Genomic DNA, 26,476 nt, shown 5'->3' with positions numbered 1-26,476 from the left:
TGTAATATGGGCAGTTCTGGATGTGCCCATGACCAGCCTGGCTGCCATATTTTGTACCGATTGAAGTTTCCGAACTTGGCACGAGGGTAGCCCTATGTAGAGTGCGTTGCAGAAGTCAAATCAAGAGGTTACCAGCACATGTACTACTGTTTCAAGGTCTCCCTGCTCCAGAAAAGGGTGCAGCTGGCATATCAACAGAAGCTGATAGCAAGTACTCCTGACCATCGCATCCACCTGAGTCATTAGTTGAAGCAACGAGTCCAGGAGTACCCCAAACTGCGGAAAGAGTCCTGTGACCCCATCCAGAACTGGCTGGCATAACTCCATTCCCGGATTAGGGGTCCATATTACAAGTATCTCCATCTTACCTGGATTCAATTTGAATTTATTTTCCCTTATCCAGTCCATTACCGCATTAAGACAGACATTCAGAGGAGAGATGCCATCTTTAGTCACTGCGGCAGTCTGAGACATAGAGAAATATATTTGGGTGTCATCAGCGAACTGATAACACCCCGCCCCATGTCTCCGGATGATCTCGCCCAGCGGCTTCATGTAAATGTTAAACAGCATTGGAGACAGAATCGCGCCTTGAGGGACGGCCAACTTGAGCTCCCTCTTGGCCAAACAACTGTCCCCAAGCGACACCATCTGGAATCTGCCTGAGAGATAGGACCGGAACCACTGGAGTACAGTACCCCCGATTCCCAACTCTCTCAGGCGTTCCAGAAGGATACTATTCTCAATGGTATCAAAGGCCGCCGAGATGTTCAAGAGCACCAGCAGGGTCATACTTCCCCTGTTGGTATCCAGATGGAAATCATCGACTAAGGCGACCATGGCAGTCTCAACTCTTTAGCCCGCCCTAAAACCAGTTTGAAATGGATCTAGAAAATCCATTTCTTCGAAGACTGCTTGGAGTTGAATGGCGACTGCCCTTTCGATTACCTTGCCTAAGAATGGTAAAAGCGAGACTGGCCTGTAATTGTTTCTGCCCAGGGGTTCAAGGGAAGGCTTTTTTAGCAGTGATTTAACCACAGCCTGTTTAAGGTAAGATGGAAGACAGCCTTCCCTAAAAGATGCATTTAGTATGCTTTTAACAGCATCTTGATGGTGTCTCCTCCCTGGATGGCCAGCCAAGATGGGCAAGGGTCGAGTGAGCAGGTCATCTTTTTCATACTACTAAGGAGCTTGTCCACATCCTCGGTACTGCTCGACTCAAATTGATCCAGAATAACATTATAGGCGGAGGTGCTGGATGCCTCTACTATCGTCTCTGTCATAATGCTGGCGTCCAAGTTGTCTCTTGTCTGAGAGATTTTGTCGGCGACATGGTTATTGAAAACATCACAGCAGGCTTTTGTTGGTTCTAATGAGTTCAGGGTGGGGGGCATTTGAGTCAAGTTGCTTACCACCCTGAACAGTTCTGCTGGACAAGACTTCGCAGATGCAATAGATACAGAATAGAAAGACTTCTTAGCTGCATCTATAGCCACGCCATAGGATTTAAGAAAAACCCTATGGAGTGTCATATCAGGTATGAGTCGAGATTTCTGCCAATAGCGCTCTAGTCATTGTCTAGCCTGCTTCATTATTTTGAGGTCTTGAGTATACCACGGATTGTGGTTGGGAAAGGACGCTCGGGAGTGATAGTGTCTATAGCTCTGGTAAGATCATTGTTCCAAGTATTAACCAGAGCTTCAACAGAATTGCCAGCATTACCAACCATTAGACCTTCTAGGGCCTCTTGGAACCTAGTAGGTTCCATCAGCCTTTAAGGCGGACCATTTTAATAGATCCTCTCCCCCCCCCCCCCCACGGGGGGAATAGTGGCCTTCAGCCCAACCTTGACCAGGAAATGTTCCGTCCATGACAAAGCGGAGATATTAACTACCTCCGCCCATGAATATACCTGTTCCGTACAGAAGACCACACTCAGAGTATGATCTGAGCAATGTGTGGGCTCAAAGACTATCTGGGAAAGGCCCATGATTGTCATGGTGACCATGAACTCCCGAGCTGCACCAGATAGATTCGTTAAACTGGCCTCGAGGGGGATGTTGAGGTCACCCAGGACTATAAGCCTAGGTGACTCCAACAGCAGCTCCGAGACCAGTTGTGTCAGCTTGGCTAGGGAGTCTGTTAAGCAATGGGGTGGACAGTAAACCAACAGAATCCCCAGACTTTCCCTGGTCTTTAAGCTAAGGTACATACATTTGATGTGGTCCATCTTCCAGATAGGTATCATGGCCAAAGCATCTTACTCGATGACAACATTTTCAATAGCACTAAAATATGAGAAGGAAGGTATACTAGATATTACATATTTTGATAAAAAATGAGATGCTGATGTGGAAGGATACATATAGTTTCGTGTTGTTATTTTTAATTGACTTTTAAAGTCTTTTTTTTAAAAAAAATAAAAAGTGGCTGACAGTAATCCTCAAAGTAATATGTACTTTATTAGTAAAAGACTAAATATAATAATAATGTAATATTATTATTATTATTATTATTATTATTATTACATTTATATATCTTATTATATAATAGTATAAGAATATTTAATATAATAAGTAATCAAAGAAGACTTAAGAGGTCCTAAAATATAGCTCAGATTAAATTTCAAGTATTACGTATTACAAAGTAAGGATGGAATCTTCTGGGTATCTTGGCAATTGACACAGGATAGGGAAATAATTTTTGCAGTATCGGTAGTTATCTCTTTTAGCCAGTGGCACAAACACCAATATCTTAAGTGTCCATCAAACTTTAATGAAGACAAACACAGGAAAATGTTTCATAGCTCATCTCTTTAAGGATAACTGGAAACTAAGTTTCTGGATATCACTTGAGAACATCTATGAATGCACTTAGATTGCTAGTGCATTCAAACGATACCACTATGGTAATATAAACTAATGCCTCAAATATACACACTAAGATGCTCAATTTTGGGGGAAATTTATTCAATTTATTTGAATTGCCCAAATTTATTCAAACACATAAGCACTCATGTAGAATCACAGAATGATAAGTTGGAAAGGAGCAGAAGGGCCATCATGGGGTCATGCAGATGGGGCAAAGGGAGTGGCCAGAGGCAACCACACGAACCCGGTCCTGGGCTGGTGCAGGCAAGGGGAGGCTTTTTACCACTCTTTTTTGTGCTGGCTCTTCCAAGTTTGGGTGGGCTCAGTGCAGTCACGCCTCCAATGTAGCCCAAAGCCAGCACTTTTGGCCCATCGGCTTCGGGCCCTAGTCAAACGCCTGCCAAGCATGATATGCTGTCAAAAAAACCCCCACAAGAGATAGGCCCGAAATGCACAGACCAAATAAAGCAGCTTCCAGCCACTTTGGGAGCATGGTGTTTACATAATGCACACCCCCGAAGTGGCCAGAAGCTATGCTGAGGCCATGCTATGGGGCTAAAAGCTGGACCAAAAAGGAGCAGAAATAATCTGTCTCCTGACTTCAGTGGCGGCCCGCTTTATTGGCCATCTGCTTTGCACCATTGTCATCCATCCACTTTGTTTAAAGACCATCAAAGGAGAATCCACCTTCCTCCAAGGCAGTCTATTCTACTGTGGAACAGCTGTTACTGTCTGTAAGTTCTTCCTAACCTCCGTTCTTGTAGTTTGAATTCATTACTTCAATTTCTAGTCTCTGAAGCATTCTCCAGGACAATAATCTCTTACGATTACAGCACCACAGAATTAGACATACAACCACATACTGAATCTGAACACTGATCCATCTATTCTAGTAATGTCTATCATGACAGAAATGGCCCTCCAGCTAGTCTTGTTCTCTGCACTGATATCAGGGGGGAAATTTAAATGGAGATGCCAAGAGCTGAACTTAAAACTTCTTTGTGCAAAGCACCTGCTTTAACAATGAGTTCTGGCTTCTCTTGCAGGTTCATTGTATGAAGCTCTCTCCACTCAGATATCAGAGGAAAATATAAAGACATAGCCATATAAATCTGGAAAAAAAGCATGAAAAAGGCTCTTGTAGCACCTTTGAGACTAATTGAAAGAGAGAAGTTGGTAGCATGAGCTTTCATAGACTTCAGTCTACTTCCCCAGATGCATGACGACCTCATGCATCTGAGAAAGTAGGCTCAAGTCTATGAAAATTCATGCTACCAGCTTCTTTTTTTCAGTTAGGCCCAAGACAGATGGCCAAAAGTGCCATCCTGGGGCCTATTTTAGGGCTCCAGAGGGCTGGGTGTCCACACGCGTCCAGCCTTCTAGCAGAGCCAGTGCACCATCTTGCTGGTGCCCCACCCACACAGGGCACACGCCGATGATGCATGGGCACCCGCATGCCCAAACAGAAGAAGCGGCGTGAATGCACGCAAGCATCATTATGGCGCTTCTAAAAAGAAGCCACTTTAGGTGGCTTCTTTTTCAGGTGTGCGTCGGTGCCATGCTGTCAGGTTGGCGTGGTGCCAACAAGGGGCAAAAATGGGCGACATGAAGGTGACTGTCTGTATTGCCCCTTAGTCTCAAAGGTGCTACAAAATCCCTTTGCATAAATGATAAAAGGCTTTCCTTCTTTTAACTGTTCTCCAAATTTGGCCTAATGTTGTTATAAGGAGGATTCAAACAGGTGGCCTACCATCTGTATGTTGAGGTAGGGGATTATACCATCTTTAGTCCTATACATTTCAATTTCTTTTGAAATTTCCATTGTCCAATGATGTTTTGTGAAGTAGTTCCATTACAGTTAACGCAACTAATCAGATAAATAATTTAAGCAGGTGTGTCACATAAGATGTCAAAGTCAGTATGGCCATACATTTTTCAGAAGTTTGTAAAAAAAGGCATACAATGATGAGCAACAGACAAAAAATTGAAAGCCACAATGAATTAGTAAAGAAATAGAATAATTCAGACATTGTTATATGGCTATAGAGGCATAAAGAGTATAAAGCCAGTGACTAGCTTAAAAATTGGTGTCTTATTTTTCAGAGCTTCCATATTTCACTATATTCATATATTTCACTGCTGATTGACACTTCATTTATTTGGGGAAGGTTCTTTATTATATGATTTACATGAGTTTCTGGAGATATTCTTTTAAAAATATTCATGACGAGATTTCACAATGCAAATTGTGGAAAACAACACCAGATACATTTTCCAGGTGTCTCCAATGTCCAGTCTCTATAAAATAGTAGTTGCTGGAAAGTATTTCCATTGTTGTTACAACAGAATAGGGCCTAAAAGAAAGAAGACTTACTATAAACTAGACCATGTTACTGGATATTAATGTGCAGACAACACCTACCTCACTCCAGACCAGCATGGTGCCGAATATGACCTGTAACCCATCAAAGAAATTGTCTCCTATGATGATGACAGTGGCACCTCCCGTAGTCCATCCTTCACTTGGACTGATGGCTTTGATACATGGTGTAGCTGCTTTCCAACACACATGAAAAAGAAGTATTCAGCTGTTAGAACAAGATTTTAATGATATAAGACTTGTGAGGGGGAGGGGAGAAAAAGCTTTGATTTTCTTTTTCTTTCAAATGACAAGAAGATTCTAGATCTCTCTCTTCTCTCTCTATCTCTCTTTGTTTTCCTTTATGTTCTGTGAGAGAAAGAGATCCCAAGACCATATCTTTTGTTTACCTATTAATTTTTTATTTTGTTTCCATTGTTTCTCTTGAAAAGATAATCATGTTTGGCAGCCCGTAGAAATAAAATAGCAGCATTGCTGGCTGAAGACTGACTGGAGAACAGAGTGCATTTTTGTAACACTCAGTTCATGTCTGTACAAAACATGATCTCAAACTCTTTTTTTAGTTCCACTATAATGGTGCTCAGTTTTCTTTAGGAGGATGTGTGATCTCTATAACAGCTTTACCTACCTTGGTGTATTCCAGATGCATTGGGTTATAACTTCCCTTATAAGCCATACTAGCTGCTGCTGCTGCTAATTTTAATCCAATATATTCGGAGAGTGCTGGATCCATTCACATTACAGAATTATAGTACTATTATTCCACTTTAACTGATATGGTTCCAACTTATGGAATTCTTTGAATGGCAGTTTATAGAAGGGTATTTAGAAGTCTCAGACAGAAAGCTCCTCTAGTGCCTCTGACCAAACAACAAAACCCTGTTGACTGTTGAAGTGGAATAATGGAATTATAATTCTGTAGTGTGAATAGTACTCTAGTTGAGGGAAGGGTGTTCTGGAATGTTCCATATTTCAAATAAGTGTGTTTATTTTAAAGGGGCAATCATGAAATTAATGCAAAGTATAAGGCCACAGATCCCATCACTTGAAACTTAAGCAGGGTCATCCCTGGTTAGTACATGGATTTAAGATCGCCAATGAATAGCAGGAGCTGTAGCCTATACTTCAGAGGAAGGAACTGGTAAAACCACCTCTAAGGATTCCTTGCCTAAAAAAACCCTAAGAAAGTTATGGGGTCATCATAAGTCAACAGGCAAATTGAAGTCATGGGCGAACACACACCCTACATAATGTCTCAGTGCCAATGTATTACTGTTTCACTGAGAACCTCAAGACTGTGAAAGATTAAAAAATAAGTTAATTATTTTATACTATGACATGCTGCAGCTCTGTTCATATATTACATTAGCTTGCATTTCTCCCCTGTTAAAAATAGCATGTGCTTTCATAATCCAGAAATTATCAGTTTATATAGCTAACCTATAGGCTTTGTCAGGTGGAATAGGTGCAACAGTTCATGGATAATGCCAAGTAAGATCTCTAACCTTGGCACAATAGACTTGTGCTAGAATTAGCTAAAAAGATCCAATGTTGGCCCACATGAGCAGTAACTTGGCCAGTCTCCCTTCATAAATCCTCTGATAACCCTTCCTGCTAGACTGTGATCCAAAATACATTGGAGAAATAACCCAGTTTAAGACTGTTTTAACTGCCCTGGCTCAATGCTAGGGAATTCTGGGAACTGTAGCTATTTAGCCCTCTCTGTCAGGTGTCACAATACACTACATTTCCCAAGATTTCCTGACACTGAGCCGGGCAGTTAAATCAGACTCAAACTGGATTATTTCTGTACATTGCTTTGAACCTATGTAAAGATGGTTGAATCCACAGACCACAAGGGACAAGGCACGGGATGAGCAACTGACAATATGTGAGCTGCCCAAAAAATCTGAAGAGTATATTAAAAGAAAAGCTGGCCTAATTCCACCTTCAAATCCAAGATTTTTCCTCAGTTTTGTTCAATGGTATACCTTCCCTTGTTTCCTCAGGTTCAAAGCTGGGGAGCTTCACAAGGCCAGAATTTCAGGAGCTATCTCAGGGTCTCCAGAGCTTCATTGTGCCAAAATTGAAAGATATTTCTTACATGCCATGGATGACTAAGCTCCATATGAAACAGCTTTCCTTGTGCTCTAACATTCTGAGAAATTTTCCAGTTGATTTGACCAAAGCAAAACATAACAAACCTTCATGGAAATGAATACTTGGATGTTGCCAGCATCATCCCAATGTAGTTTCTTACCATCTTACTGTATAGTAATCTCACAATGAGAAGAATGGTGGGAAACTATCACCAATTCATAATTACATGGGAAGGAAAAAAAATTGTTGCAAAGTGCCTAATAGTCAGCTCTGTCTTATGCTGACCTTCTCCCAAGTTTTTCTTGGCAAGATGTCTTCAGAGGTGGTTTGGCCTTTGGTTCTCTCTTAGAATGTGACTTATTCAAAGTCACTGAGTGGATTTCTATGGTTGAGTGTGGATTTCCACCCTGGACTCCCAGAACGTGGGAGCCTGTGTGATGTAGTGGTTTGAGCATTGGACTATGATTATGGAAACCAGAGTTCAAATCCTGGCTCAATCATGTAAACCCACTGAGGTGACCTTGGGCAAGTCACACTCTCACAGCTTTAGAGGATGGCAATGGCAAACCCTCTCTGAAGAAACATGTCAAGAAAACCTCTTATGCAATACATAAATTCTGAAATCAAAACCCAAGAAGTCACTTAAAAGCATGCATGCATTTTCCATAATTAATAGACTATGTTAATGTATTATAGGCAATACAGTATTTGGAATTTGGAATGCACCTTGGAAAAGTCACTTTTTAAAGTCAGTGTGCCATTCTGGCTAGTGGATTCTAAGTCCTGTAGTTGTCCCCAAATAGTAATGTTTCCAAGTTCTGCTAGCTGCCTACAGCCATATACAAATTGGCTCAAGAGAAACATGCCAGAGAGTCAGGCAATATTAAGTAGTCTTGAGTCAGTTACTCTTTCTCCACTTCAATTCTTGGCTGGTGGGAAAGTGAGACAATACTGATACATTACACATGGTTCTTGTGAAAATAAAGAGTGATTTAACATAAGCTAAATAAATGGAAAGCTAGTAATAGAATAGAACTTATTTGTTTTCAAAGAAAGGTTTCATTTCAAAGGTGTTTGACAGAAAGTGGCGTATTGAAATGTGTTAAATGGTGAGTAGTGCTTACACCTTTGTTTTCTACATAGAAGAAAACAAGGGAAATAATTTAAGATAGAATGGATTCTGGAATAACTATTTTCAACAGGCAAGGAAAACAGCACTAGTTAATAATTACACAAAGGGGGAAGAAACAAGAAATACTCTTTACTGGAAATTTTAACACTTGAGAGTGTTTCTGGAGAAAAAAACAAAATGGGGGGAAAAGGAGAACAATGTTGGATAAAAGTGTCTAATATAGAAAAAGGATTGTGAAATTCATTTTTAGTGACTGTCCCTTCAACATTTGGGTTTTGCATCAGTGTAATATTATGCAAAATATTGAATTCCATGGTTGCATTTTTTTCAAATAAAAAAAAAAGATAAATATAACAAGATTCATTGTGTAAAAGATGCAGGTTTTGAATACTCAAATGCAGAATATAACCATTTCAGAAAGAAAGTTTACCTGCAATTTGAAATTAACCTGGTACATACAAGCAACACCTCTCCCTATCCAGAGGACCACGAAATGTAAGAGAAGATTGTGCACTCTATGTGCACTTGAAAGAGGAATGAAAATGGCTTTGCATGTGCTAACCCTCCAAATGCTTGCATCTCTGCTACTTGTGTATCTTGGTACTAAGGAAATTCTTCCAAAAGAACATGCTGACACGGTGAAGTTTACAAAGTATATTTCATTCTTCATAATGCCAAAAAAAGGGGAATAGTTTACATAGCAAGGACTGGAGAATGGTTGTTTAGCTTCCAGGAGGCAGTACATGATCAAGTGGTTCCTAAAAGTTAAAACTTCTATTAATTAGTTCTATGGAATTCTCCTAATGCATGTACTTTACACTAGTGACTTGGCAACCCTGCTAAATTATATTAGAGTGTAAGAGCTTGTGGCCCAGTACTCCTATTCTTTTCATGGCCTGTGAGGATGTCAGATAGAAATACATTTATCTCCCTAAATAAACTTAGGCCTGTTACAGACTGCCAAAATAAAGCTGCTTCGGGTCTCTTTGGAGGTATGCTGTTTAAATGATGCATGCGTCCTAAGAATCCGGAAGCTGCACCAAAGCTGCACTCCAGTGCTTAGGAATGGAGTGTGGCTTTGGCGCGACCTCCGGACTCTTAGGACCCATGCATCATTTAAATAGCATACCTCCAAAGAGACCCGAAGCAGCTTTATTTTGGCAGTCTGTAACAGGCCTTAGATTCATGATTCCCCAGGCCTGGTCTTCTAATTTCTCCTAGAGCTACAGGGGAAAGAAAGTCCACTTCACACTCCTTGTTGTAAATGTAATAGGTGATCGGCACTTCCAGCTTGGCTGATGTTACTAACTTTTTAGGCCATCAGAAAGGGAAGAAGCAATACAAGGAATGAAACTGGCACTTATCCTACTTTATAGCACATCATCTTGGTGGAGTGGATACTGCTTATCAATTCTTAGGATAGGAATAAGGAACTTCCAATCTGCAGATTAGATTTAGCTCCATCTGACCATAAAGCTTAAGTTAGCCCTCCATATCTACTATGCAAACCTTGATTTTGCCATTTTACATAAGGGACAACATTTTACTATGACATTGTATTTAATTAGACTTGAGTATTGACAGATTTAGGTATCCATGGGGAACCAAACAGCAGTAGATACCAAGGACTCACTGTATTGATCAGTGACTTGAGGTATCAGGTAGCAGAATATTAAAAACAGAGATGAAAATCCTGTAGCCCAATGTGCCCTTGCCTCACACAGCTATGTCTGCACACACATCCACAGTTTCCATGTTTTTTTCCTCATTCTTCTTCCCCTGCCACACATAGACAGAGATAATCATGCCCGCAGGGACAGTGTGATTCTCCACCTCTAAAACAAAACGTTCTCTTTCTCTTAATTTAAACCAGAAGTATTTCCCCACTACCACTACAAACTAACCTGGTCATTTCTCGTTTTCTGTAAAGCAGAGATCCCTGGAGGATTGTGATGTTAGAAAATGTCCCCCTGCCAGTTTCTGTGGTTTGCCTGCTCCTGATCTAAAGCCTGGAAAGAAGTTGCATCAAACTAAGCTCCACATTGCAGCCCAGGCAGCAGCTGCATGACACTGAGTCACATTCCTAAGAGCTATTGCATTGGGGGCATAATTCTGAACATAGACTCATCGAATCATAAAGTTGGAAGAGGCCAAAGGGGCCATCAAGTCCAAGCCCCTGCCAAGCAGGAACACAAATCAAAGCACCCACAACAGATGGCTATCCAGCCACTGTTTAAAAACCTCCAAAGAAGAACACTTCACCACACTCTGAGGCAGCATACTCAGTACTTGAATTGTACTGAGCTATGCTTTGTAATACTCAAGTGAGAAAATGCCAAGACTGACCCCATCCACTTTGTTTTGGCCCTATCATGTCCTTTGTAACTATCAAATATACCATCCACAATCATCATCTGTGAGTTTATAGTAGCCTTCAAAATCTATGACAAAGCCAAGAATTAAATATGTTTAAGCCCTTTGCTTTCAAATCAACTTGAACACTGGAACTCTTATGTAGGACTGGGTCAGCTCTTTTAAGCTTCCATGTTGTCCACCAACAGGATGCAGAGGCAACTGAAGCACTCAATTACTGCCAGCAATGGTGTGATACAACATGAAACAGCTCAAAATCACACATGCATTCAAAATCTGAATTTGTGCATTTGGATAGCTCATGGGCAGTTTGGAGAGGCTTCTGGCCCCTCCACCCATAAGCACGCCCCAAGCAGTATGGGACTACAGCAACCAGATGCCATGGTCCCAAGGCTGGCCACAGCCATAGTCAGCAACGGACTGCAAGCAAGGAGTGTGCTCCTTTTGCAGTTGGGTTTGCAGTTCGCCTTAGGCAGCCATGACGCAGCTTTAGCCCAATCCAAGAGTGTGCATCATCTGAATGCCACACCTCCAGATCAACCCAAAGGCAGTGCTTTTGGTCTGTCTATTTCAGACCACCGCAATATGATAAAACTATCTTTAGCCAACAAAAGGGTGGGAAACTGCATCAACGATTAAAGGAATCAAATGCTCTGATCAAATCAGAGTGTCAATAAAATTAAAATTACACTTGTCCCTCCATATTCACTAGGTATGGGGCAGAAGACCCCTGTGAATATGGGAAAATGGACAATGGATATTTGCTTCTTCCCTGCCAAAGAGATGATTAGTGAGAGGAAGGAGGTAAGTGGGGTGAAGCAGATAGCCAGAATGGAGTGCCCTGTAGCTGCTATAGCTGCAATTGGGCTGGGACTGTGGGGACCGTACGGCCCTCTCCCAAAGCAGGTCACCACTGCAGGTCCCAAACTGCAGTGCCCAGGAGTAGCTTTAAACAAACTCCTTTTTTTTTGTAGTAATGTTTTTAACTGTTATACTGAATTTGTATCCTGTATTGAAATGTTTTTTATAAATTTTGTAAGCCGCCCTGATCATATCCATGGAAGGGCGGGGTAGAAATAAAATTTATTATTATTATTATTTATTTTTCAGCCTGTTCTTTGGACCAGAGAGCAGCCTCAATGTGGCTTCTGGCCACTTGAGGGCATGTGTCATATAAACAACAAGCCCACAAAGCAGCCAGAAGCCACATCTTTTGGCCTGTGTGTTCTGGGCCAGATTCTTACAGCCTTTTTTTTTTAAAAGATAAAAAGAGGTCTACATAAGTTTGCCTGGTCCCAGGTTTTGACCAGAGTTTGACCTCAAAAGAGGGCTATACTGACACATTATATATAAAGAGAATGGCAATAGTGTACACTACAATAGTGTACACTAAAAGTCAGTATGAAAAAGATATTGTTTTAAACACTTGATATGGAATGATATATCTAGTAGTGAACTGGAAAAATTGTTGTTAATTGTCGTCAAGTTGACTTCAACTTATGGAGACCCTATGAGACCTTCAAGTCACCCTATTATCAACAGACCTGCTCAGGCCTTCCAATCTCAGGCCTGTAGCTTCCTTGATTGAGTCAATCCAACTGTAATGCAGTTTTCCTCTTTTCCTACTGCCTTCCATGTGAAAAAAACATTATTGTCTTTTCTAATGAATCACCACGTCTCATTCTATGTCCAATATATGAAAGTCTCCGTTTAGTCATTCTGCCGTTTTGAGTTGAATAAACAACAAGCACAGATTGGTCAAATTGAAACCTGCAAGTGGTCAAGGTATTCTGGAATCCAGCATGATGCTGGTCACACTCTTATCACTCTATGAGCCAATTCAAATGCACATTTAAGGACAAATGAAAATTTAGGCCTCATAGGAATATATGCACAATGATATATGCACTATGATATATATGACATAGTTCCCTCTCTGATGGGAAATATTACAAAAATGTTTGTATATTTTCAATGCCTTTTCACATTTCTTTACACCTTTGTGAAAATTCAGTCATGCAAAAACATTGTCTTTTGTGCAAACAATACTTTAGGCACAAAAAACATTGTTTTGTGTACAGTGTTTTTTGCACCAAAATGTGAGGTTCTGGGCAAAAATTTCCACTAAGAAGGGTGAGGAGGCACTGTTGTAAGATGTCAAGGGACAGCTTCTCAATGAGGACAAGAAATTTTAGAATATTCTTCTAATCCCCACATATACATATACAACCATGTCCTTATCACCAATGACAACACAAGATATTGCTGAGAATTCCTAATAAATATTGCAAAGAATATTAAAACCGGAGCACTGTATGTGCAATGTGTACAATAATAATAATTTAATTTGTTTTATTTATATACCGCTATTCCAAAGATCATAGCGGTGAACAGCAAGTAAGCTAATTAGCAAGTAAGCTAATTTGCCCCCAACAGTCTGGGTACTCATTTTAGCGACCTCGGAAGGATGCAAGCCTGAGTCGAGCTTGGGCCCTTTTGCTGGTCTTGAACTCACAACCTTATGGTTTTGAGTGAATGGCTGCAGTACAGGCATTTAACCACTGCGCCACCAGGGCTCCTTTATTTTAATACCAATAATTTAAATTTCAAAAATCCAGTCCCCCTCTAGAGTTACCAAATTTTATTGATAGCTGTGCAATTTGTTTGAGCATCCAGGATACAGAATTATAATAAGTCTGATCTATCCTACTTAGATATACTGGATGACTCTTTGGCAACAGGATAATTATTTTGCTGCTACTATAGCTTTCCTTTACCACTGAGGAAGACTTTTGTTGAAACACGTTTGGATGTTTTGATACTTTCTACTTTTAATGCATTTTGGAAGGAGTTTAGATACTCCTTGACATTAATGCATTTTTGTACGGTATATTGCACTGTTTATACACTGCTTATTCTGATTTTGATGTAAGGGAATGCTTTGTCATTGCATCATTAAACTATTCTTATGTTTTACTCTGTAAACACTTTTTTCCTAGACTATTCTGTTTGCTATACAGTCTTGTTTTTGGTTTAGGCTAATATTTTTCCTGGGGATGGAGTGCTTGGGAATAGAATCCCAGGTGCCACCAAAATATCACCTACAGAACCAATCTGAGACAGATATGAGCTCTATCCAAATACTTGTACAATTCTGATGGAAGAAAAGAAGTTTGGAAAACACTTTTACTGCAACTCACTAAAACATCTACTATTTCAGAAACGTCTAAGAATAAGTACTTTTTCAGTATGTGCTTAAAAGAACATGAACTATTTTCATTTTGCAAGTCAACTAAGGAAGAAAAATAATATTTTTGATACTGAACAAGTCCATCCTTTGTATTGCCACTCCTGCATCCCTGATTATTAAAGCCAAATAATCAAAAATATAACCATGATCTCATTTTTAATTGGATTCTGCTTTCGAACACAGAACATTATATGGAGTATATGAACTATAAAAGTTTAAAGTATTTATTTATTTATTTATTTATTTATTTATTTATTGGGGTGACCATTTTTCTAGGAAATGAAGAGTAAAGGAGAATTTCCACCCTTCAAATAGTGACAATAAAATGATTACCCCTCCTCAGTTTAGCATAATGGTTCAGAAATGCTCATAGCATATTGCAGAGTTAAAGTGGAAATTATTAGGTAGCTGTTCTTTGTTATAATAATGATCACTCCACAAATAAAAGCTCTTCTCCCAAAGGTACTGCAAGGCACAAAATGCTAATTCTGAAGATTATGTGCACGCTTTTATTAAATATTACTATGCCCTGTTCTGTTTGAGGGCTTCACTGCTCTGATTGTTTTATGAGTGCCATGTTAATGTCAGCCCCATCTTGCTAGCAGCAGGCACACATTTTAGCTTTTGCAGGAGAATTGATCAAAGGCTACGTGCTGTGGGAATTGCTGAGAAAACACGGACAAGCGGTAAAAATCTAACTGATTAATTGGTTTAAATTTCATTTCAGGGTGTTGAACTTTGGCTTGGGACTCTAATACTACACTAAGAGTCAGGGCCTAATTACCAGATTTCCAATTTGCCTCAACACAATGGGGGAGACAGAGGAAAATGAATACTAAAAATAATTATAAGGGGGAGGGGGACTTTTTCTGCCTCTGTACTTATTTAACTGCTAATGTTCTGTGTGTGCAAACAATTTTACCAGGGATGCCCCCAGCATCACCTGCTGGGCCAACAGACCCTCTAATGATACAAATAAATTAAGAAGCTACTGACAGTGTCAAACATTGTGATTTGGTGGATCGAAGGGTTAGTGATTCAAACGTTCACAAGCAGGCAGTAGTCCTATCACACTCTTCATTAGTAACTAGAATTTATTAGCAATGGGCCTGTGTTTCACCATCAAAGAGGGGGAAAATCTATTTCATTGATATAAAACAAGGGCAAACAGTGCTTACTGGGAGTTTATGGGTGGCCTTGGAAATAAGGGTTAATTGAACTTAGAGGTGCAGGTTTACTGCGGCAAATTAGTGGCATGTATTGCTATCAGCAAGGTGCTGCTGTTGATCTTACTTGGTCCTTGTAATCCATTTGTGCTATGATTAATACAGTTTGTGCTGGTGCCTACAAGATTAACCCACCTGTTATCCCCTTTCTCCACTATTCATCTTAAAACATTGGTTTAGTTTCCATATGCCACAGAGGAGACTCTGGTGATGACAAATACCATCCAATAGATCAAAATGGGCAAATGCAGTCTTATTTTATAAAATCCCATTAGAGAACTGGAAGAAATAGGAAGAGCCAAATAAGTGACATCTTTAAGGTACAAGCAAGAACTATGAGAGGGACAGAAAATTCTTTGTGAAATCTATTTGCTTTGGTTTTAAATATTCTTATATGAAAATACTTGTCTGAAGATCTGAAAGCAATCCAATTAAAAAGGTATATCTGACACTAGAGCAGAGATGCACATGCAGCCTTCTGCTGCTTCCTGTATGGCCCCCAAAACTGAAGGAACCCACTGATATTTCTCCAGATAATGTCCTCCTTTTGGCAGCAACTGACTGAACAGTTTCTGCCTAAGATTAACAAAGGCCAGTTTTAAAAGCAAGGGGAATGTGGAGTCCAAATATGGAGACCAGGTGGGTTGAGGCATTTCCAGGGATAAAGTAAGCAGTCAGGGAGATGAAGACTGAAGTACAGACATTATTCCATGAGTAGTATGGGAGGGTTTCACACTGTCCGTGCTCATCTGGACCAGATGGGTGGTTGGTTTCTGCCTCTAATTCAGAATGGTGCCCCCTGTGACTTGTGGGGAGAGTTTGAATGCCACCTCCCACAATGCCCTCAAATCCCCTGATCTGGACCAAGGGAACTCAGCTCAACCCAAGGGCATTTTGCTCAGGAATCTTCTAGATACAGCCGGCCCTTCTTATACACAGATTTTTTATACACGGATTCAAGCATACACGGTTTGAAAATGTTCCAAAAAAGTATAAATTTACCTTGATTTTCCATTTTTTATAAGGGACACCATTTTGCTATGTCATTATATTTAATGGGACTTGAGCATACACGGATTTTGTTATACACGGGGATCTTGGAACCAAACCCCAGCGTATAACAAGGGTCCACTGTACTTCTATGATCAGATGGACTGTGGGGGAGCACTGCTATGGACTCTCATGATCATTGTTTTCCTTCGACTGGTAATCATTTTACTCCATCTCTGTGACCACTAAATTTCAGAACAAAAGGAGAGGAATTTTTATTTCCCAGTCTTTGCAAACTGAGGGAACTGTGTAAGCATGGTTATGTGCCCATGCATACCCTGTCCCCAGAGTCTCCAAATGACAGTGGAGGTAGCATTGTTGCACTCCTATTTCATTTTATTTTACAATTTTATTTGTAACCTTCCCCGCCCCCCAAAAGCTGGGATATTCAGCTCTTATTGAGAAACATTTTCTTAAATTAAAATGTCAATAAATGTACACCTGAAAGATTTAACTTTACCAAAACATGGTAAGGCATTCTCTAATCAGACTCTGGAGTGCCAGATCACTGACCCACCTAAGAGCTATGAAGGGATGTTCCACCCTTATCTACTCATTTCCTGTCTGACACTATCATCATCGTTCAGACTGGCAAAATATAATTATGTTCTCTTATTTGAAACTGAGTCCTAAACTAATTCAGCATATAGAAAATGCAGTTTAGAGTTCATGCTGGACGTTTCATAGAAATGCCAATCAATGTGGCAATCAGTCCCAGAATCCCACTGGTGACTTAAAAACAGCAGAAGTTTAATTTACATCAGCATCAGTCCCTTTTCAAAGCAAAGCTGTGATGGGGGGACAGAGTAATAGCGATAACAAGTACATTTCTATACCACTTATCAGTGCAGTTAAGCACTCCCAAGGCTGTTTACAAAGTGTAAGCTAATTGCCCCCAACAATCTGGGTATTCATTTTAGCGACCTCAGAAGGATGCAAGCCTGAGTCGAACTTAAGCCCTTTTGCTGGTATTGAACTTGCAACCTTATAGTTCGTGAGTGAGTGACTGCAGTACAGGCATTTAACCACTGCACCACCAGGACAGAAGCAGCAACTTAGGAGCTTCTAGGGCAACTTCATTTGTTGTGGGGGATAAATTTCATTATTGTCCCCCTTGTTGTTGAAGTGGCTGGACAGCCCCTTTTCTTCTGTTGCTGTGCTGCTTCCTCTGCCACTACGTCCTCTTCTTCCAGAATAATTATACTGGCAAACAGAATCTTGGGCTAAATCTGCTTTAAGGTTTTTATAAGTAATGTGAAAATAAATTCTAGGGCTTTACTGTGGAATTTTATTTGTTTATTTGTGATCATTAATTTAACTACCAAAGGAGTGTGTGTGTGTATATACATTTTCTCTATTTGTAAGCAGCACGTAACAGATGGGGGGGGGGGGATTCAGTTTTATGTCATCCCCCAGTTAAGAGCAAAAATAAATACTTATTGATTTTACTTTTACTTTTATTTTTTTGAAGTCACTCACTTTGCTAGAAAGAAAAAAGGGAAGATATTTTGTTACACTGCTTTGTCTTCACACCCAGGAGGCAGGGAACATCACTCAAAATATGATGAAATGGACTTGCTATAGGCACATGTGTCAGGAACCTAACTGATGAACATGTTCTCTAATGATGAGGAGGATCAGAAATTAGGAGGAGGGGTATATTCTCAGCTGTCCAAATCTTCTGTGCACCTATAGTTGTATAAATGCACTGTTCTGGTGCTACTGAACAATAATTCTAGCAGCTGATATACAGTTGGCTGAGCTGGCTTGATGCCAGCATGGTGTAGTGGTTTGAGTGTTGGGATAGGATACAGGAAGCCCAGCATTTAAATCCTGTTCAGCCCTGAAAACCCACTGGATGACTTTGGGCAAATGATCACTAGCTAAATAGTGAAAGACAATAATAGGATTATTTCTTGTACAACATTTTTATTTACATCTTGGTTTCTAGAAGAGCTACAGCCTCACTTTGAAAACAAGGGAGGGGGGGGATCAGCCTTGCAATCTAGATCAGCTGATGGTCTGAAAGGCATCACATAAGAACCAACATTGTAAAAAGTACTGAGTATTGGACTAGGACTTTGGGAGACTCAGTTATGGACACCTATGGGGTGACCTTGGACAAATCACATTTTCAGAACCTGAGATGAAGGCAACAGCAAACCACCTCTGAAAAATCTTGTCAAGAAAACCCTGTGATAGGTTCACGTTAGGTAAGTCAGAAGTGACTTGAAAGCACACAGCAACAGAGTGCTCCTATAATCCAGTCAAAACCCAGCCAACAGACCATATGCCAACCCTACTGGCAAAAATATGCTAGTGCAGTGGGTCTTTCTCCCCCTTCTACAGCTCCCAAGATTTCATTCTATACCTGCTCCCCAAGGTTACCAACCCTTTCAACCAGATTTTCAAGCCATACAGTAGCAGCCAGCGGAAAGGCATTTGAGCTGCTTCTGCTGACAGAATTGTTTAATTCAGTGGAATCTTAGCCCAAAGTCCACTTGCTCTGAAACTTCAAGATCTTTTTAAAAAATACATATTTCTGCAGCGTTTCTGACTATGATTATTTGTAAAATCAATTAATCTCTTTGGGAGAATGTAGAAAGAAAGCAATTTAAAGAAGGCAAAAGAATCCTTTAGAAATAGATACCCTTTATATGGATATATAAGGAAATTGTTGGGGAAAGAGCAACTGTAATTCAGCTACTACAAATAAAAAAAAATCAAGTGTTCCAAGAGCTCTTACTCTTATTTAGATTTCTCTTCTAAATAAAAGGCTACCATTTAATGCAATTTTCCAGAGGCTAGGAATCGTAAAGTCAAACATGAACAAGTGTACTGGAAAATCTGTGACGTTAATCTTGGCCCAAGTTATATTTTTAACAAGCACTGAATTTGTGCATTGGATAATCCAGATGGCCATAGAGGAATCATCCTGATAGGATTAAACCTTTGTGCTGAACTCTGCTCCATCTGTTCACTGAGGTTTGCCTCTGCCTATTGGAATATAAATTTGCAGACTCTGTGTGTTTTTCAGCATGAGTAAAGAATGTCACTTCACAAACACACACACTAATGCACACACACTTGAACACTTATTAGTAATGGGTAATAAAGGTTACATGACGTTTACTGCCAAAAAAACAGATTGGATGCATTATTCATCTGAAGAACAAAGTGTGAAATATTTTAATCTGAAGAAAAAAAATATTATTTGTTGTTGTGGAGGCATTTGTTCAATTCATTAAACAATAATACCAACATAAATTCATAAATGAAGGTATGCCTGCACACAAAGCAGCTAGACTCATAATTTTTGAAAACTATTATCTGCTGTTAGAATCCAAGATACAGTTTTATTCTTACACACTGGAAAACAAATATTCCCTACCAGTCAAAACTACAATGGCCATAGTTATCTTGGTCTCAACTTGGTTGCAAACTGAGAAGCAAGGGCAAAATAGTAAAGAAGAGGAAAATAATTCTAGTTTTACTACAGCTATGAACTAATAAAATCACCAGCTTCTGCATTTATCATTGCTTACTGCCATATGATGGAAGGATATATATTCATCATCTGCTTAGATTCAATTTAAGCATGCTCATGACAGGCTACACCACTGGAAACAAAAGAAACACAGAGGTCTAGAGGAGTTCTATAGAAAGCCTCAAATTTCTAGAATATTAGCTGGAAGATGCTGATAGGGGAATCTGGCTACCCCTAAAAGTGGCAGGGATGAACCCCCCCCCCTAACAATTAACAGCTTGGATAGACAAAAGAAATCTTACAAAATAATGACTTCTCTTAGACAAGTGAGGGCTTGGATTTGGCAGAATCCTTAGCCAGTTGTGACTTTAATTAGAATGCAATTTTGACTGGTGAAGATGTCCAAAGGACCACTTTGCTGACTCTAGATCCAATGAAGCTGTGCTGAATCCAAGCCTCTCACAGCATAATTAAAATTCCTCAGGAGTCTCTTTGTCCTAACTTTGTTACAGTACTGAGGTTGTGAACTTGGGCTGAAGGAGATTTGGATCCTAAATAATCTGATGCCTTCCATATCCCAACAGCTTCTTTGTCTCCTTTTCAGCTCATTTGCCTATTCTTCTGCTGGTTCTCTGAGATCATCTGGTAAAGGAAGTTGCTCTCAATAGAGGAGTATTTCTGCCAACAGGAGAAGCTTATGCCTACCCCTAACACACTACAGGCAGTGTATCTTTATATTAGTATTGCACTGGCTCTTTAATAGTTCTCCTGTCACTGTTAATACGTGCTGTTGTTGTTGGGCTTTTCAGTGCTCAGACCCCAGCATCCTCAGTATCTTGTTCTAATGATTACAGTTGTCCTGTAATGTAGGTCAGTATTTTTATCCTATATTACAAAAGGGGAACTGAGGTGAAAAAAAGTAGGTAAAGATAGAGAAAAAAATGAAAGTGGAGGATTCCTTATATGTAATTCTATAAATCCCCCCCTACACACACACACACACACACACTATGTACTAGTTCTGTACTCATTACATCTTTCTGTTTGACAGGTCAATGTGTCTTCCAGTGGTGAAACAGTACCAGCCACCTCCCTGCCAATTGAGCAACACTCTTTGGACCAGTTTACCAATAGCTCTGGCTTTCAGCTCTTACAGGAGTGAGCCTCAGGTTCATGTGTTGTCTTCCTCTGCACTTATAAAATTTAACTTATACATGTAAGTTGCATGACTGGTGCCATTCACATAAAAATTTACAAGGGAAAGCACGGTTCATATCCAAGGCCAACATGAGATGAGGATGCTCTAAGAACCTGTCCCCTCCAGGCTGTGTGTCAGCCTTTAAACACATTGTGCAAAAATGGGTCAATAAGACTGAAATCTTACATTTCATAACATGTAACATTTCTGAATACATTTCTGAATACATTCTTAGTCAACGTGCCTGTTCTATGCTCCAGAAAGTTTACAAAATGTTTAAAGCCAAAGAGTTATTGTTACAGAGTTCATTTTAAAACCCAACATCTTTGTATTGAACACCAGAACTTTTAGAGAGCAATCACAACCATTAATATCAGTACTGCTACTTCTGGATCCCTCCTTTTCGTACTAATAATACCATTTAATAAGGGTGGTAACACAACTATTTGTACAACAAGAGTGCTAGGCCATAAGGCAGTGCTTCTAAACCTATCTGATGTGGGAGACCAGCAGCAGTTTCCCCCTAAAGAGCTAGAGATGGGCACTATACTTGTGTCCAGTGGCTACAACTGTTTCTTGACTTCCTAGAAACTCACTGTGGACTGGTAACCAATAGCTTGCGCACTAACACTGGTCCATGGACTACCACTTTGACTAGCACTGCTACAGAGCAATTTCTGTAAAAATGGATAAAATAAGCACATATGGCTTTGCCACACTGCATCTGTGACTCAAACCCCAAACAGTCAAGTGCATGGTTGTTCCTCTCTTTGCCAGACCCTTGGGATGAGTGACAGGAAAAAACTACTCCATAACTACCCTATCAGTTGTCATATTGAGTACTTTCAGAGATAGGCCAGTAGAAAAGCCCCACTGGGCTCTTCTTATTCTTAACATGGTTTGACATAGCTATAAAAATTGTATTTTATTTAATAAAAATTGTGTAAAGCCAGTAGTGAGAGTCCCCCTCCCTCCATTTTGGAGGGCTACAGCTATTTCTTGAGATGGATATAGAATCAAAGCAACTGCCAAAGAGCCTCTGTAATTTTACATAGTACATGGGGAAAGCAGGAAGGAAAAAGCACAGCGCTGCCCCTTAAAATAAGAGCCATTTAAACTGCTTGTCAGTTGTCAGCTTGACAAGGCCACTTGAATATATTCGGGTGTATTTGCATAAATGCTCACGGTGAGTTCACCATGGCTGCTAGCGCTAATGGTACATAAAGTAATTTAGTCACTTCTCTTAGGCATCCTGTCACAGTGATGAGCACCTCCTCTTTGCCTTGTTGCATATTAGATCATTAGATAATAAAGTGTTAGAGCATGCAAACCGACAGGGTCTCTAGCACTATAATTTGAGGCTACTGCATTATGCTATGGAACAGGAAAAGAGAAACCACTTGCACAATTGGCTTTAAATTTAAATATATACAATTCTAGTCTGGATAATTACTTTGGAGCGATGCAATTTTGTATGTTTTTGTGGAGAAATCAGGCGGGAATTGTGCAGACGTTCACCCACATTTCACTGCTGCCTTGTTTAGTAGTTTATTCTATAGTGAAAACATAATATTTGAGCAGTACATATGACAGATCAAACAAATGTATTTATTGTAAATTAATACAGGGGTGGGGAAAATTTGGCTCTCCAGATGTTTTGGAATACAACTCTCAGAAGCACTTGAGATCATGACCAATGGTAGGGAACTATGGGAAGGTCTCTCCTCTGCCCCACTAGTAGCTGAACTTAGCACTCTCCATTGGCAGTTTACCTATTTTCACAAAATTGATCCTTACTGCTTCCTTTGTCATGTTTTTCCCTGTTCCTTAATAGAATCCCAACTTTAGAGCAAGTTTGCCCATCAAAGTATTGACACTAAATAACAGCTGGTTGCTAAAGATTGTTCACTTGTTTTTCACAAGCCACCTTACACCATAATTAATAATAATAATTTGTTTTATTTATATACCACTATTCCAAAGATCATAGCAGTGAACAGCAAGTAAGCCAATTAGCAAGTAAGCTAATTTGCCCCCAACAGTCTGGGTACTCATTTTAGCGACCTCGGAAGGATGCAAGCCTGAGTCGAGCTTGGGTCCTTTTGCTGGTCTTGAACTCGCAACCTTGTGGTTTCGAGTGAATGGCTGCAGTACAGGCATTTAACCACTGAGGGTTTCTTTAATCTAATCACAGTTAAGGCTAGTACTACTACTACTTTGCAGCCATTACAAAATGCACAGAACTGGAGAGACAGTCAAATTTGACCTACATGGTTAAATGCTACAAGTAGATGTTTCCCTCACTAAATTTGCAGGAAACACACAGTATATTTTCTCTCAGTTCCAGATAGCTGCAGTGTGGTTTCAGTTCTTTCCTAACAGGCCCATATTTGGCTATATATTTCCATTCAACATTTAATTTCTAAAGGAAAAGTTACTCAGGTTCCATCCTGCCAAGACAACACAACCTCTGATCAGCACCATCCCTTCTTTAATTCCAAGTTCCAGAAACTATGATTATTAGAGGAAATCCACAGTAGCCTCAGCTTAATCTCTTTGTCTACAGAAATGATATCACTTTCAAAAATGAACCATGGGGTTATACAACACCCCTCTGCAAACTAGTGCCCTTCAGATGTTTGGAATCCAGCTCATATCAGTGAAGACTATTGGCCATCCCAGGCTGGGAATGATGGGAATTATATTGAAACACATATAGAGGTCACTAGGTCCAGGAAGAATATTTTACATCATTGATTGTCTCAAGCACGTGTTGGAAGTCACTCTGGATCATTCTCCATGCACAGATTATAACTACTACTTCATGTTTCTCAGGACAGATGCTAAGCCTTGGTGAATCTTGGCTCAGCTTAATTTATATCACATACTTTCAATAAATTTATGGCATTGTCATCCCGAAGTCTGACTCTATCCATTCTCAGGGTCTTTATAATTATTATTTTATTTCATAGGGTTTATTGAAGGTAGCCATCACAAGGATTTTTTAGCAATTTAGTTCTAAAAAGAACAATACTAAATTCCCTACTCCAGCATGTCCACAGTTACCAAATGAAGATATCTGCCTAAGTATTTCTAGGAGCTATGAACTGAACAGGCTACAGGGAAACAATCAAAGGTCATATTGCATCACAGCAAGTAATCACTACAGGTAATAACTACTTTGATGCATAGTTGTCAAAACAGTAATGAAAGGAGTTAACTGCATCAGGCTTACAACAACTCCTAAAATCATTTTACAGACATGAAACTTAAAACAGATTTTTTTAAAAAAAGATAAAAGAGGTATATAACATATACAAAATTGTATAGTAATCAGATTTATGTGTAAATAAATAAGTAAGCGGATAAGCCCTCCCTCTAGTCTAGTCCATCTGTCTTGGTCCAGGCCTTAGAGGGAGAGAATAACTGCCGGACCTGATCCCCTTCCCTACCACCATTCCCTTCTCCTTTTGTGTCGTGTCTTTTTAGATTGTAAGTTTGAGGGCAAGGAACTGTCTAATTAAAAATACTAATTGTAAGCCGTTCTGATAGCCTTTAGGGCTGAAGGGCGGGTTATAAGTACTCTAATAAATAAATAATAAAATATGTAGAGATAAAGGGGGATACACTCTAAGGAGGAAATCACTCTAGTAAACTCTGTTTAAACATACCTCCTCTTCAGTACTGAAATTAGCAGCTCTACCTTTTGCACACACACACACACACACACAACCAAAAACCTACAACATCAGCTTGACCATAAGACTCAAAAATATTTGTGGCATGATAGAAAAGACTTAGGCCTAGGACTTCCAATATCTTACATTTATAGCATGAAGATCCAGTTTTGAGCGGAATGGTTGGGAGCACTACATTTTTCCTTCATGCCCAGATGAATATTTCATGTGACAATTAATGCTTTCACTTCACGAAACTGTATATGTTGAACCAATTCTATAATTATGTGATGTTTTCCATCCCAGAATTCTATACTGAAACCTAAAAACACTGGTTTCCTCTGCATTTATCTGGATGTAAATAGATAATTTTGAAACAAACCATGACAAATAAAGAAAAACAATTAGTTCTTGGATCCCACACTTGCTGTGGTGGGTGGGTGGGTGGGTGTGCACACATGCACTTGCCTTCAAGTCACCTGTCAACTTACGGTGACCCAATTAATTAATTTATAGTTTATTTGTATGCCACCTTGCTCCCAACTTGGGCATAAGACAGCTCACAAAAGTTTAAAAACAACAACAATAAACCAGTCCAATTTTTAAACACAATTAAAACACGATATTAATTTAACAAGCAAAAAAAATGTGAAATCCTTTAAAAATACAAAGTTACTAATATAAAATCATTAAAAATATACCAAGAAAACACCCCAATAAGAAATCTACCAGGACACAATTATATATTAAAAGCCTGCTTGATAAGAAACGTTTTTGCTTGCCAACAAAAGGAGAACAGAGACTGATAGAGCAAATATAGGTATCAGATACCCTGTTCTGCATATTGTCCCACTATGAATAGATATTTCTGGAAATAACTGCACACTATTCCATACGTAGAATATTATTTTATTGTTTTGCAAGATACAAAGTCATAAACAGGATACCTATAATTCCTGTATGAAAGCCAGTGTGGTCTAGTGGCTTGAGTGTTGGACTAGGACTTATGGAGACAAGGGTTCAAATCCCTGCTCAGCCATGGAAAGCTGCTAGGTGACCTTGGGCAGTTTATTCTCTCAGCCTCAGAAGAAAGCAATGGCTTGCCAAAAAACTCTGATATGTTTGCTTTCGGGTCACCATAAATCAGAAATGACTTGAAGGTAAACAACAATATTTCCAATGTTTCCTTTGACAATATTATTTTTTGTTCTGAAAATTTTAAGTGCAGAGCTATGCTGTTTAATATTAGAAACATGTAACAAGACCTGAAGAGGTCCAGCTCAATTCTGTCAATACCCATTCAGAATTAAGTCCCAATTATTCAGTGAGACTTATGCTCTGGAAAGTGTGGACAAGACTGCAGCACCAGATCAGTTTTAGCAGATGGAGGTTGCTTTCAGGAAAACAAAAATATGTCAGACAATACAATCATGAAGTTCACTCATCATATGTAATCAGCCCTTAGGGCCTTGCTTTGTTGGAGCTTTTTTTTAAAAAACAAACAAAAAAAAATCACAAAATAAGCTGGCACAGAGAAAACTATTTCATTTACCACATTTCAGTCCTATCCATTTCCTCCTACCTAATCTCCCCAATGAGAGCTGCATACTCAAGGATATAACAAAGTTAGTGGCTGTTCATCTGCAGGCAAGGCCAACCCAATTTTGCTACCTGATGGAAAGAACCTGAAGTTGACCAGGAGACTGTTCTCCACATACAAGGAAGGCTAGTTT

At 39.6% G+C, this 26,476-nt stretch overlaps 1 protein-coding gene across 5 annotated transcripts in view; it reads right to left on the bottom strand.

The window, feature by feature from the left end:
• Positions 1-26,476, bottom strand: part of LOC149321733 (transcription factor COE1) — a 483,412-nt gene that overhangs the window by 113,245 nt on the left and 343,691 nt on the right. For 3 of the 5 annotated variants that reach the window (XM_089527644.1, XM_089527686.1, XM_089527666.1), the window contains exon 9: positions 5,293-5,426. In XM_089527644.1, coding sequence (XP_089383770.1) covers positions 5,293-5,426 — 134 coding nt within the window. The remainder of the gene's footprint in view (positions 1-5,292; positions 5,427-26,476) is intronic. The other 2 variants (XM_089527655.1, XM_089527676.1) reach the window with 1 other exon arrangement.

Source organism: Sceloporus occidentalis, unplaced genomic scaffold (assembly GCF_023333645.1).
Source record: "Sceloporus occidentalis isolate IW3139 unplaced genomic scaffold, rSceOcc1.0.p SCAF_1, whole genome shotgun sequence".
NCBI lineage: Eukaryota > Metazoa > Chordata > Lepidosauria > Squamata > Phrynosomatidae > Sceloporus > Sceloporus occidentalis.
The sequence above is the reverse complement of the archived record's forward strand: the minus strand, read 5'-3'. Positions and strand labels throughout refer to the sequence as shown.